The sequence below is a fragment of the Coregonus lavaretus genome, assembly GCF_964263955.1.
Source record: "Coregonus lavaretus genome assembly, chromosome: 3".
In the NCBI taxonomy this organism is placed as follows: Eukaryota; Metazoa; Chordata; class Actinopteri; order Salmoniformes; family Salmonidae; genus Coregonus; species Coregonus lavaretus.
Window position 1 is genome coordinate 37,305,744 of NC_139990.1, and position 15,253 is coordinate 37,320,996.

The 15,253-nt window shown below is 44.8% G+C and overlaps 1 protein-coding gene across 1 annotated transcript in view; it reads left to right on the plus strand.

The window, feature by feature from the left end:
• Positions 1-15,253, plus strand: part of LOC311126986 (CUB and sushi domain-containing protein 3-like) — a gene marked incomplete at both ends in the record, with an annotated part of 648,334 nt that overhangs the window by 381,998 nt on the left and 251,083 nt on the right. The window contains 6 exons of the mRNA XM_084158716.1: positions 419-523; positions 3,384-3,502; positions 8,884-8,953; positions 11,370-11,486; positions 12,219-12,428; positions 13,981-14,169. Of these exons, the coding sequence (XP_084014842.1) occupies positions 419-523; positions 3,384-3,502; positions 8,884-8,953; positions 11,370-11,486; positions 12,219-12,428; positions 13,981-14,169 (810 nt within the window). The remainder of the gene's footprint in view (positions 1-418; positions 524-3,383; positions 3,503-8,883; positions 8,954-11,369; positions 11,487-12,218; positions 12,429-13,980; positions 14,170-15,253) is intronic.

Below are 15,253 nucleotides of genomic sequence, written 5' to 3' on the forward strand. Positions count from 1 at the left end.
GGAGTTAACCCTACAGGAGGGTATATCTCCAGGGACAGGGTTGGAGTTAAAACCTACAGGAAGGTATCTCTCCAGGAACAGTGTTGGAGTTAACCCTACAGGAGGGTGTCTCTCCAGGAACAGGGTTGGAGTTAACCCTACAGGAGGGTATCTCTCCAGGAACAGGGTTGGAGTTAACCCTACAGGAGGGTATATCTCCAGGGACAGGGTTGGAGTTAAAACCTACAGGAGGGTATCTCTCCAGGAACAGAGTTGGAGAGCCCTGGTGTAGAGTATATGATATTTTCCTATTGACTGTCTTTCCATTAGTATGTTCTACATTCCAGTCACATTCAGAACACAGACCAGTGTTCAATCCCTGTGTCCACCCTTCCTACTGTAACTCCCACTTTACTGTCTCCATGGGTGTGTTCTGTAGGTACCACCATCCCTCAGCTCCTGAACAGCACCTCCAACAACCTCTACCTAACCTTCCAGTCCGACATCAGTGTGTCTGCAGAAGGCTTCCACCTGGAGTATACAGGTATGAAGAGATATACAGTGGGGGAAAAAAGTATTTAGTCAGCCACCAATTGTGCAAGTTTTCCCACTTAAAAAGATGAGAGAGGCCTGTAATTTTCATCATAGGTACACATCAACTATGACAGACAAAATGAGGAAAGAAAATCCAGAAAATCACATTGTAGGATTTTTTATGAATTTATTTGCAAATTATGGTGGAAAATAAGTATTTGGTCAATACAAAAGTTTCTCAATACTTTGTTATATACCCTTTGTTGGCAATGACACAGGTCAAACGTTTTCTGTAAGTCTTCACAAGGTTTTCACACACTGTTGCTGGTATTTTGGCCCATTCCTCCATGCAGATCTCCTCTAGAGCAGTGATGTTTTGGGGCTGTCGCTGGGCAACACAGACTTTCAACTCCCTCCAAAGATTTTCTATGGGGTTGAGATCTGGAGACTGGCTAGGCCACTCCAGGACCTTGAAATGCTTCTTACGAAGCCACTCCTTCGTTGCCCGGGCAGTGTGTTTGGGATCATTGTCATGCTGAAAGACCCAGCCACGTTTCATCTTCAATGCCCTTGCTGATGGAAGGAGGTTTTCACTCAAAATCTCACGATACATGGCCCCATTCATTCTTTCCTTTACACGGATCAGTCGTCCTGGTCCCTTTGCAGAAAAACAGCCCCAAAGCATGATGTTTCCACCCCCATGCTTCACAGTAGGTATGGTGTTCTTTGGATGCAACTCAGCATTCTTTGTCCTCCAAACACGACGAGTTGAGTTTTTACCAAAAAGTTCTATTTTGGTTTCATCTGACCATATGACATTCTCCCAATCCTCTTCTGGATCATCCAAATGCACTCTAGCAAACTTCAGACGGGCCTGGACATGTACTGGCTTAAGCAGGGGGACACGTCTGGCACTGCAGGATTTGAGTCCCTGGCGGCGTAGTGTCTATACTGATGGTAGGCTTTGTTACTTTGGTCCCAGCTCTCTGCAGGTCATTCACTAGGTCCCCCCGTGTGGTTCTGGGATTTTTGCTCACCGTTCTTGTGATCATTTTGACCCCACGGGGTGAGATCTTGCGTGGAGCCCCAGATCGAGGGAGATTATCAGTGGTCTTGTATGTCTTCCATTTCCTAATAATTGCTCCCACAGTTTATTTCTTCAAACCAAGCTGCTTACCTATTGCAGATTCAGTCTTCCCAGCCTGGTGCAGGTCTAATTTTTTGTTTCTGGTGTCCTTTGACAGCTCTTTGGTCTTGGCCATAGTGGAGTTTGGAGTGTGACTGTTTGAGGTTGTGGACAGGTGTCTTTTATACTGATAACAAGTTCAAACAGGTGCCATTAATACAGGTAACGAGTGGAGGACAGAGGAGCCTCTTAAAGAAGAAGTTACAGGTCTGTGAGAGCCAGAAATCTTGCTTGTTTGTAGGTGACCAAATACTTATTTTCCACCATAATTTGCAAATAAATTCATTAAAAATCCTACAATGTGATTTTCTGGAATTTTTTTCTCAATTTGTCTGTCATAGTTGACGTGTACCTATGATGAAAATTACAGGCCTCTCTCATCTTTCTCTGGGCAACACAGACTTTCCTATTAGGAGTATTAGAAATACCTATCATCTCTCAGTATTCCTATTCCTATAAGGAGTATTATAACTACCTATCATCTCTCAGTATTCCTATAAGGAGTATTTGAACAACCTATCATCTATCAGTATTCCTATTCATATAAGGAGTATTATAACTACCTATCATCTCTCAGTATTCCTATAAGGAGTATTAGAACTACCTATTATCTCGCAGTATTCCTATAAGGAGTATTATATCTACCTATCCTCTCAGTATTCCCATAAGGAGTATTATAACTATCTATCCTCTCTCAATATTCCTATAAGGAGTATTATAACTACCTATCATCTCTCAGTATTCCTATCAGGAGTATTATAACTACATATCCTCTCTCAGTATTCCTATAAGGAGTATTAGAACTACCTATCATCTCTCAGTATTCCTATAAGGAGTATTTGAACAACATATCATCTCTCAGTATTCCTATTCCTATAAGGAGTATTATAACTACATATCATCTCTCAGTATTCATATAAGGTGTATTAGAACTACCTATTATCTCTCAGTATTCATATAAGGAGTATTAGAACTACCTATCCTCTCTCAGTATTCCTATAAGGAGTATTATAGCTACCTATCCGCTCTCAGTATTCCTATAAGGAGTATTAGAACTACCTATCATCTCTCAGTATTCCTATTAGGAGTTTTAGAACTACCTATCATCTCTCAGTATTCCTATAAGGAGTATTATAACTACCTATCATCTCTCAGTATTCCTATTCCTATAAGGAGTATTAGAACTACCTATCATCTCTCAGTATTCCTATAAGGAGTATTAGAACTACCTATTATTTCTCAGTATTCCTATAAGGAGTATTATATCTACATATCCTCTCTCAGTATTCCTATAAGGAGTATTATAACTACCTATCCTCTCTCAGTATTCCTATAAGGAGTATTATAACTACCTATCATCTCTCAGTATTCCTATAAGGAGTATTATAACTACCTATCATCTCTCAATATTCATATAATGAGTATTATAACTACCTATAATCTCTCAGTATTCCTATAAGGAGTATTATAACTACCTATCCCTCACAGTATTCCTATTCATATAATGAGTATTAGAACTACCTATTATTTCTCAGTATTCATATAATGAGTATTAAAACTATCTGTTCAGTACTGTATGTTGCTGTTTTGAATGGTTTGTGTTTGTTTCTATGGTCATGTATTGCTCTGTATGTGCAGACAAGTGATTGCTATTGCCACTTTTGTGTTTTGACTCTGTCCTAAGCAATAGGTTTGGATTCATGCCCAGAACCTCAGCCCCCCCTCAACGGTGTCAATGTGGGCCAGCGCTTCACTGTGGGTGACATGGTTTCCTTTCAGTGTGACCAAGGCTACTCTTTGAAGGTGAGCACACACACACACACACACACACACACACACACACACACACACACAGACACACACAGACACACACAGACACACACAGACACACACAGACACACACAGACACACACACAGACACACACAGACAGACACACACACACACAGAGACACACACAGACACACACACACAGCGCTGTTACCTTCCAGTAGGTTTTGGTTTTGCCATGGTGGTGTGGGTGTCAGCAGAAGGTTGAAGGTTTGAATCCAGCGATAGAAACTTGTCTAACTTTACCTTAAACACTTTGAAATGTGACGTTTGAAAAACATAGATGGACGTCTAATTCTGACGAGAGAGCTTGTTGACCCTGTTCCCTATATAGTGCACCACTTAGACCAGGGCCCAAAGGGATATACAGTGGGGGAAAAAAGTATTTAGTCAGCCACCAATTGCGCAAGTTCTCCCACTTAAAAAGATGAGAGAGGCCTGTAATTTTCATCATATGTACACGTCAACTATGACAGACAAATTGAGATATTTTTTTCCAGAAAATCACATTATAGGATTCTTTATGAATTTATTTGCAAATTATGGTGGAAAATAAGTATTTGGTCACCTACAAACAAGCAAGAATTCTGGCTCTCACAGACCTGTAACTTCTTCTTTAAGAGGCTCCTCTGTCCTCCACTCGTTACCTGTATTAATGGCACCTGTTTGAACTTGTTATCAGTATAAAAGACACCTGTCCACAACCTCAAACAGTCACACTCCAAACTCCACTATGGCCAAGACCAAAGAGCTGTCAAAGGACACCAGAAACAAAATTGTAGACCTGCACCAGGCTGGGAAGACTGAATCTGCAATAGGTAAGCAGCTTGGTTTGAAGAAATCAACTGTGGGAGCAATTATTAGGAAATGGAAGACATACAAGACCACTGATAATCTCCCTCGATCTGGGGCTCCACGCAAGATCTCACCCTGTGGGGTCAAAATGATCACAAGAACGGTGAGCAAAAATCCCAGAACCACACGGGGGGACCTAGTGAATGACCTGCAGAGAGCTGGGACCAAAGTAACAAAGCCTACCATCAGTATATACACTACGCCGCCAGGGACTCAAATCCTGCAGTGCCAGACGTGTCCCCCTGCTTAAGCCAGTACATGTCCAGGCCCGTCTGAAGTTTGCTAGAGTGCATTTGGATGATCCAGAAGAGGATTGGGAGAATGTCATATGGTCAGATGAAACCAAAATAGAACTTTTTGGTAAAAACTCAACTCGTCGTGTTTGGAGGACAAAGAATGCTGAGTTGCATCCAAAGAACACCATACCTACTGTGAAGCATGGAGGTGGAAACATCATGCTTTGGGGCTGTTTTTCTGCAAAGGGACCAGGACGACTGATCCGTGTAAAGGAAAGAATGAATGGGGCCATGTATCGTGAGATTTTGAGTGAAAACCTCCTTCCATCAGCAAGGGCATTGAAGATGAAACGTGGCTGGGTCTTTCAGCATGACAATGATCCCAAACACACCGCCCGGGCAACGAAGGAGTGGCTTCGTAAGAAGCATTTCAAGGTCCTGGAGTGGCCTAGCCAGTCTCCAGATCTCAACCCCATAGAAAATCTTTGGAGGGAGTTGAAAGTCTGTGTTGCCCAGCGACAGCCCCAAAACATCACTGCTCTGAATGGGCCAAAATACCAGCAACAGTGTGTGAAAACCTTGTGAAGACTTACAGAAAATGTTTGACCTGTGTCACTGCCAACAAAGGGTATATAACAAAGTATTGAGAAACTTTTGTTATTGACCAAATACTTATTTTCCACCATAATTTGCAAATAAATTCATTAAAAATCCTACAATGTGATTTTCTGGATTTGAAAAAGTATGAAAAATGTATGCACTCACTAACTGTAAGTCGCTCTGGATAAGAGCGTCTACTAAATGACTAAAATGTAAAAATTTAAATAGCCTGACACTGAGTGTGTTAGGTTAAATACTGTGTGTGTGTGTGTGTGTGTGTGTGTGTGGGAGGTTAAACTAACTGTACACACACATACACACACACATACATACACACACATACATACATACACACACACACACACACATACACACACACTTGACCTGTGTTGTTCAGATCCTCAGGTTCTAACTAACCCTCATGGCTCTGAGGAGAAATTCACCTCACAGTAGATAATATTATTAATATTATTACCAGTTAAACACCTCAGCAGGAGTTCCTACACCTCTGCTCTGGCACAAACAACATCAAACATCCACATACTGGTTGCGTCCCAAATGCAACCCTGTTCCTTTCAGAGACGAGGACCCTTTGTCACGCCCTGACTCAGGGGACTCGTATATGTTGAGTCCGGGTGTGAATGTTCTATGTTGTGTATTTCTATGTTGGTGTTCAAGTATATATAGATCTATGTTGGCCGGTGTGGTTCCCAATCAGAGGCAGCTGTCGCTCGTTGTCTCTGATTGGGGACCATACTTAGGCAGCCTATTGGCACTGTCAAGTTGTGGGATCTTGTTCCGTATAAGGTATGTGTTTGTGTCTACCTTGGACTTCACGGTTCGTTTCGTTTCGTTTATTGTTTTGTCGAGTGTTTATTATGTTTAAATAAACATGTATGCATATCACGCTGCGCCTTGGTCCGTCCCGTCTGTAAACGATCGTGACAGAAGATCCCACCAAACGAGGACCAAGCAGCGTGCCCAGGCGGAGCGAAGGGCCATGTCACAGGTGGGCAAGTTGTGGTCATGGGAAGAGATATTTGCAGGGAAAGGACCATGGGCTAAGGTAGATGCCCAGGCAGGAGAGGAGCAATGGCAACACGGAGGAGGCCGGTCGAGGAGGAAGCCCGAGAGGCAGCCATAATAAAACATTTTTGGGGGGCACACGGGGTGGTTGGCGGAGCCTAGGGTTAGAGCAGAGCCAACTCCCCGTACTCACGCAAGAAGGCATATGACTGGGCAAGCTCTGTGTTATGCGGAGCTACGTACTGTGTCGCCAGTGCGCCGGCACAGTCCTGGACGTCCTGTGCTTGCACCACGCACGTGCCGTGCGAAGATGGGCATCCAGCCAGGACGGGTTGTGCCGGCTCAACGCTCCTGGTCTCCAGTACGCCTCCTCGGTCCCACATATCCTGCGCCAGATCTACGAGCTGTATCGCCAGTGCGCGTGCACAGCCCAGTGCGTCCTGTGACAGCGCCCCGCACGTGTAGTGCGAAAGTGGGCAGCCAGCCAGGACGGGTTGTGCCAGCTCTCCGCTCCAGACCTCCAGTCCACCTTCGCAGTCCGGTCCAGCCCGTTCCTGCTCCTCGTACCAAGCCAGTGGTGCGCGTCGCCAGTCCGGCCTGATCCTGCCCCTCGCACCAAGCAAGTGGTGCGCATTGCCAGTCCGGCCCGGCCTGTTCCTGCCCCTCGCACCAAGCCAGTGGTGCGCGTCGCCAGCCCGGCCCGTTCCTGCTCCTCGCACCAAGCCAGTAGTGCGCGTCGCCAGTCCGGCCTGTTCCTGCCCCTCGCACCAAGCCAGTGGTGCGCGTCGCCAGTCCGGCCCGGCCTGTTCCTGCCCCTCGCACCAAGCCAGTGGTGCGCATCGCCAGTCCGGCCGGCCTGTTCCTGCCCCTCGCACCAAGCCAGTGGTGCGCGTCGGCAGTCCGGCCCGGCCTGTTCCTGCCCCTCGCACCAAGCCAGTGGTGCGCGTCGCCAGCCCAGCCCGGCCCGTTCCTGCTCCTCGCATCAAGCCAGTGGTGCGCGTCGGCAGTCCGGCCCGGCCTGTTCCTGCCCCTCGCACCAAGCCAGTGGTGCGCGTCGCCAGCCTGGCCCGGCCCGTTCCTGCTGCTCGCATCAAGCCAGTGGTGCGCGTCGCCAGCCCGGCCCGGCCCGTTCCTGCTCCTCGCATCAAGCCAGTGGTGCGTGTTCCTAGTCCGTTCCGGCCCATGCCTGCTCCTCGCACCAGACCAGTGGTGCGTGTGTCCAGTCCGGCACGGCCCGTGCCTGTTCCACCGGTGCCTGGTCTGGCACCGGTCAGCTGCTCCACTCCGGAGCCAGAGCAGTCCGCTCCACCGGTGCCTGATCCAGCTCCGGTTAGCTGCTCCACTCCGGAGCCAGAGCAATCCGCTCCACCAGGGTCAAGTCCAGCTCCAGTCAGCGGATCGACTCCGGTCCAGAGCAGTCCGCTCCACCGGTGCCCAGTTCAGCTCCGTTCAGCTGCTCCACTCCGGAGCCAGAGCAATCCGCTCCACCGGGGTCCAGTCCAGCTCCGGTCAGCGGCTCCACTCCGGAGCCAGAGCAGTCCGCTCCACCGGTGCCTGATCCAGCTCCGGTCAGCGGCTCCACTCCAGAGCCAGAGCAGTTCGCTCCACCGTCGTCGGGTCCAGCTCCAGTCAGCGGTTCCAGTCCAGACCCAGACGTCAGCCCCTCTCCAGGTTCGGGGTCTTCCACACCAGGGTCCAGACAGGGCTTGGTACTTCGTGGAAGGAAGGAGAAGGGAAGCAGCGCGCCGAGGTCCAGACCAGACCAGGGGTGCAACAGGGAGGCGGAGAGTAAGAGGTCGTCACGCCCGGAGTCGGATCCGCCTCCGAGGCGGAATGCCCACCCGGCCCCTACCCTATTATGTTTATGTTGAGCGGTCGGAGTCCGCACCTTTGGGGGGGGTACTGTCACGCCCTGACTCAGGGGACTCGTATATGTTGAGTCAGGGTGTGTATGTTCTATGTTGTGTATTTCTATGTTGGTGTTCTAGTATATATAGATCTATGTTGGCCGGTGTGGTTCCCAATCAGAGGCAGCTGTCGCTCGTTGTCCCTGATTGGGGACCATACTCAGGCAGCCTATTGGCACTGTCAAGTTGTGGGATCTTGTTCCGTATAAGGTATGTTGTTTGTGTCTACCTTGGACTTCACGTTTCATTTTGGTTATTGTTTTGTCGAGTGTTTATTAAGTTTAAATAAACATGTATGCATATCACACTGCGCCTTGGTCCGTCCCGTCTGTAAACGATATTGACACCCTTTATTCTACAGCAGAGACCTTGAGGATGAAGACGACTAAAAGGCAATTCCAACAAATCCACGCGCCAAAATAACGTGGAGAAAACATTTCTGACATGTTTCCCTCCCAGTTGTTTTCATGAATCAGCAATTTCAAAGGTTTCTCTAGTATTCTTTTACATTTGTTTGTTTCCTACCTGTGCATCCCAAATGGCACCCTATTCTCTATATAGTGCACTACTTTTGAGCAGAGCCATAGGGCCAATATAGTGAATAGGGTGCCATTTGGAATGTAGTTTATGTGATATAGCTACTCCCTACAGTGCTGAATAGATGTGTTTGTTGTTTGTTTTTTGTTTTTCTTCCTTGCAGGGTAATGCATACATTTCTATTTTCTCTTGCAGGGTAATGAATACATAACGTGTATGCCAGGGCCCGTCAGACGATGGAATTACCCCGTACCTCTGTGCTTAGGTAATGTATTCATTCTATACAAGTCGTCTTTATCATAGTAATGTTTACATTTTTACAGTATACAAGTCTGTAGTGTTTTGGTATTGAGATTAACCAACATATCTAACATCACACCTGTATGAACTATCACATCAATTTATGCTCTCACTATGACTACAGTACCTCATTAGAATATAAATTCAGAGGAAAGCAACATTGTACATTTTGGATGTAAATGTATCTATCTCCACTGCAACCAATCAGTCAGAATGTGTCTCTTCTCTGTAGTTGATATCAATCAGTCAGAATGTGTCTCTTCTCTGTAGTTGATATCAATCAGTCAGAATGTGTCTCTTCTCTGTAGTTGATATCAATCAGTCAGAATGTGTCTCTTCTCTGTAGGTGATATCAATCAGTCAGAATGTGTCTCTTCTCTGTAGGTGATATCAATCCGTCAGAATGTGTCTCTTCTTTGTAGTTGATATCGCTGATGAGTCTGAGTATAGCCTGTTTGTTTCTGCTATACAGATTGGTAGGATGACTTCTAGGATTAGAGAGTTTGTTTCTGCTATACTGCTTGGTAGGATGACTTCTAGGATTAGAGAGTTTGTTTCTGCTATACTGCTTGGTAGGATGACTTCTAGGATTAGAGAGTTTGTTTCTGCTATACTGATTGGTAGGATGACTTCTAGGATTAGAGAGTTTGTTTCTGCTATACTGATTGGTAGGATGACTTCTAGGATTAGAGTTTGTTTCTGCTATACTGCTGATTGGTAGGATGACTTCTAGGATTTGAGAGTTTGTTTCTGTTATACTACTGATTGGTAGGATGACTTCTAGGATTTTAGAGTTTGTTTCTGTTATACTACTGATTGGTAGGATGACTTCTAGGATTAGAGAGTTTGTTTCTGCTATGCTGCTTGGTAGGATGACTTCTAGGATTAGAGAGTTTGTTTCTGCTATACTGATTGGTAGGATGACTTCTAGGATTAGAGAGTTTGTTTCTGCTATACTGATTGGTAGGATGACTTCTAGGATTAGAGAGTTTGTTTCTGCTATACTGCTGCTTGGTATGATGACTTCTAGGATTAGAGAGTTTGTTTCTGCTATACTGATTGGTAGGATGACTTCTAGGATTAGAGGTTTTTTCTGCTATACTGATTGGTAGGATGACTTCTAGGATTAGAGAGTTTGTTTCTGTTATACTGATTGGGAGGAGGACTTCTAGGATTAGAGAGTTTGTTTCTGTTATACTGATTGGGAGGAGGACTTCTAGGATTAGAGAGTTTGTTTCTGCTATACTGCTGATCGGTAGGATGACTTCTAGGATTAGAGAGTTTGTTTCTGCTATACTGATTGGTAGGATGACTTCTAGGATTAGAGAGTTTGTTTCTGCTATACTGATTGGTAGGATGACTTCTAGGATTAGAGAGTTTGTTTCTGCTATGCTGCTTGGTAGGATGACTTCTAGGATTAGAGAGTTTGTTTCTGCTATGCTGATTGGTATGATGACTTCTAGGATTAGAGAGTGTTTCTGCTCTACTGCTGATCGGTAGGATGACTTCTAGGATTAGAGAGTTTGTTTCTGTTATACTGATTGGGAGGAGGACTTCTAGGATTAGAGAGATTGTTTCTGCTCTACTGCTGATTGGGAGGAGGACTTCTAGGATTAGAGAGCAGTGAAATCAAATCAAAAAATCAAATCAAATGTTATTGGTCGCATACACATGTTTAGCAGATGTTATTGCGGGTGTAGTGAAATTATTGTGTTCCTAGCTCCAACAGTGCAGTAATATCTAACAATACACAACAATACACACACATCGAAAAGTAAAAGAATGGAATTAAGAAATATAGAAATGTCGGAGTCCGGAGTATAAATATATATATATATATAAATATAGATATACAGTACATGTACATATATGTGATTGGATGTATAGACATTATGGACAGTATGTGGATAGAATATATAGTATATCTGAAGAATACGTAGGATAGAATAGTAAATATACAGCCATAGGTGAATAGGATGGACTTGATAGAATACAGTATGTACTGTACATACCCTGACCACTGCTTAGATCACCACAGTTCACAATGTTCTAGTAAGCCGCCAGAATACTTGATGATAGTTGATTGAAACAGCACGTTGTTTGTAATTACTTCCCCAAACCATAGCCCTAACCTTAACCACTCTGAATTAATACCTAAACTTAGCCCTTTGAGTTGTTTCTGTTTTAACCCTGTAAGCACGCGGAATGAATACATCAAAAATAGACAGTCATCAATAATATGTACAATTTACAGGGAAACTATGAGTTCTTGTTATTGATAAACTGTTTATAAAACACACACACTGACACATGCCCGGGCACACACACACTCTCTCTCTCTCTCTCTCTCTCTGTAACATGTCTTCTCCTTGGTGTTACAGCTCAGTGTGGAGGCTCTATGACAGAATTCAGTGGAGTGATCCTGAGTCCAGGCTTCCCAGGGAATTACCCCAGCAGTGTGGACTGTAACTGGAGCGTACAGCTCCCCATAGGCTTCGGTCTGTCTTCTCTACTGTTGCTGCTGTTGTTTTCTTTGTCCTTCACTGTCACATAAATAAATTTACGTTTTCAAGTTATAGGATAACAATGTTTCTTTGTAAGAGTAAACAGTTTAAAGAAATGCATCCCCAGACTGTATTTTTATTACACCAAGTCTCTCAATTTTTCAATTTCAATTTAAGGGCTTTATTGGCATGGGAAACGTATGTTATCATTGCCAAAGCAAGTGAAGTAGATAGTAAACAAAAGTGAAATAAACAATAAAATTAACAGCAAACATTACACTCAAGTAGTATCTCTCTCTCCTCTCTCTCCCCCCCCTCTCTCTCTCCCCCTCTCCCCCCTCTCTCTCTCTCTCTCTCTCCCCCCTCTCTCTCTCCCTCCCTCTCTCTCTCTCCCCCCTCTCTCTTTCCCCCCTCTCTCTCGCCCTCCCTCTCTCTTTCTCTCTCTCTTTCCCTCTCTCACTCTCTTTCCCTCTCTCCCCCCTCTCTCTCTCCCCCTCTCTCTCTTTCTCTCCCCCTCTCTCTCTCCCTCCCTCTCTCTCTCCCCTCTCTCTCTCTCCCCCCTCCCTCTCTCCCTCCCTCTCTCTCTTTCCCCCCTCTCTTTCTCTCCCTCCCTCTCTTTCTTTCCCTCTCTCACTCTCTTTCCCTCTCTCTCTTTCCCTCTCTCTCCTCTCTCTCTCTCTCTCTCTCTCTCTCTCTCTCTTTCTCTCTCTTCCCTCTTTATTTTAGGCATTCACCTGCAGTTTCTAAACCTCTCTACTGAAGCGGTGCATGACTATCTGGAGGTGCGCAGCGGGAGTTTGGAGACGGGTTCGGTGATCGATAGGTTCAGTGGGTCTGTTGTGCCTGACTCTCTGTTCAGCACCACACATGAGACCAGCTTCTTGTTCCACAGTGACTACTCTCAGAACAAACCTGGCTTCCACATCATCTATGAGGGTGAGAACATTGGAAAGGAAAGTTTAAAGTATTGGACTTTTGGACCCACTTAAGCTCTTAAGTGTGATGCGTACTGAGTATACGAAGAGGCAGGACGCAGACGAAGGAATTAACAAGGTCAAGGTTTACTTAAACAATGAGCAAGAGAAATAACAAAGAGTAAATGACAAGAAGCTTAACAATCACACACAACATTATCCAGAACAGTCCAGAGCTAAAAAGGGGTGGTAATGAGATGATGAGGTGCAGGTGCGCTGAAGGTGATTAGGGTGCGTTGGGTTTCCATTCCGGTGTTGCCGAGGTGGTGCGCTCAGACCGGTGGCTCAGTAGACCGGCGAATCAGAGCGCCGGAGGGGAGCAACGGCAGCAGATGTGACATTAAGAGCCATTTCCGCTAGATGGGCCAGCTGCAAAGTCAAAATGGGTTATATTGTAAAAAATGTATGAAACATTTAAAGTTAGGCATTAGGGTTAGCACTGTGGTTAAAATTAGGGTTACGGTTAGGTTTAAAATCATATTTTATGACTTTGTGGCTGTGCCAGCTAGTTACCACTCCGCAGAGCTGCCTCCAGAACAAGGTTCATGACAAAAAACACTAACCTGCGACTCGGGAGTTTGGTACCAAGTAGCTTTTAGGAGTTGAACCCCAGTTGGAGTTTGGTACCAAGTAGCTTTTAGGAGCTGAACCCCAGTTGGAGTTTGGTAACAAGTAGCTTTTATGAGCCTTTATATTTAGCCTCACAATTAAGTGTTTTACCATTTACTTTTGGGGACAACCAGAGCTAAAAGTAAAACACAAAACAATTTGACATAATCAGTTGCATTCATGAGTTTTATTGACAAATGGCCAAAAATGTCCTCAATCAAAAACCTGATAAAATTACATTCATAAGAAGGCTGTAAGTACAGAAATTGTTTGCCCAGTGGAAAAAGAAATATCCAACTAGTCAGTGACAGCTGTGTGGAATTTGGAGTTTGGGACATTACAGTAACTATGTGAGCTTATTACAGTATTATAGACACTATGTCCTGGGATTTCCTATGATGTTCTATGTAGAAGAACTCCTTACCTTCTAACGAATCTTGTGTGGCTTGTGAGCAAAACATTTGTGTGTTCCTGAGAGTCTCATCTTTTCATAGATGGGTCAAAATAGTTTGTAGCTCAAACAGTTGGGACTCTACAGACGTTCTTGTGAGAAGAACCAGATCCGGGATCCGCCCTTGTCTCACAAACACCGCTCTACCTCAGCCCCCATTAATCACACAGACTAATGGTTCATCTGCCCTTGTCTCACAAACACCGCTCTATCTCAGCCCCCATTAATCACACAGACTAATAGTTCATCTGCCCTTGTCTCACAAACACCGCTCTACCTCAGCCCCCATTAATCACACAGACTAATGGTTCATCTGCCCTTGTCTCACAAACACCGCTCTATCTCAGCCCCCATTAATCAAACAGACTAATGATTAATCTGCAGTTGTTTTGCCCTCTAACCATTCAAATAAAACACCATTAACAAACCCTTTGTGTTTCCTGTTGACCAATAGCCTATGAGCTCCAGCGCTGCCCTGACCCGAGGCCGTTCCGTAACGGCGTGGTGATAGGCAGAGACTTCGGAGTGGGCCTGACCATCTCGTTTGAGTGCCTGCCAGGTTACACCCTGATAGGAGAGGTCTCACTCACCTGCCTGCATGGGGTTAGCAGAAACTGGAACTACCCTGTACCATGCTGTCAAGGTGACTGGATTCATTTAATGCATCATGTGTTTAATATCTCTGGAAGGATATTTTAGAGTAACATTAAATGTGATGTAGTAGTGTAAATTTAGGTTCACCATGCTGTCATTTAATGTTCCATTTAAACATTTTACCACTTTACATTTTATCATCTTTGAAATTATAATAATAATTTGGTTCACACATGTACAAGTGTGCATTAATGGATCATGTGTGAATCGGACATTTGTTTTTTGCATATCCCAACTGTCCCCTCAGAGACTGGGGTCACAGCCAGGGGTCACGGTCAGATGGTAGAGTATCTTTGAATGTGAAGGTGTAGTGTGGTGTTGTCACTCGATGGGCCTTTATTCAATTTGAACGCTGAGAAGGTGTCTGTCTTAGTTTCATGTTTCACATCTCTGGAAATTGAATAATCATTAGATGATTTATTACCTTTTAGACTCTTACACTATATGGTATTATATAGTGTGGCTGTTTTTTCTCATGTACCACACTGGTTGTTGTTTCTCATGTACCACACTGGCTGTTGTTTATCATGTACCACACTGGCTGTTGTTTAGCATGTACCACACTGGCTGTTGTTTATCATGTAGCTGTTGTTTCTCATGTACCACACTGGCCGTTTTTTCTAATGTACCACGCTGTCTGTTGTTTCTCATGTACCACACTGGCTGTTGTTTCTCATGTACCACACTGGCTGTTGTTTCTCAAGTACCACACTGGCTGTTGTTTATCATGTACCACGCTGTCTGTTGTTTCTCATGTACCACACTGGCTGTTTTTTCTTATGTACCACGCTGTCTGTTGTTTCTCATGTACCACGCTGTCTGTTGTTTCTCATGTACCACACTGGCTGTTGTTTATCATGTACCACGCTGTCTGTTGTTTCTCATGTACCACACTGGCTGTTTTTTCTCATGTACCACGCTGGCTGTTGTTTCTCATGTACCACACTGGCTGTTGTTTCTCATGTACCACACTGGCTGTTGTTTCTCATGTACCACACTGGCTGTTGTTTCTCATGTACCACACTGGCTGTTGTTTCTCATGTACCACACTGGCTGTTGTTTCTCATGTACCA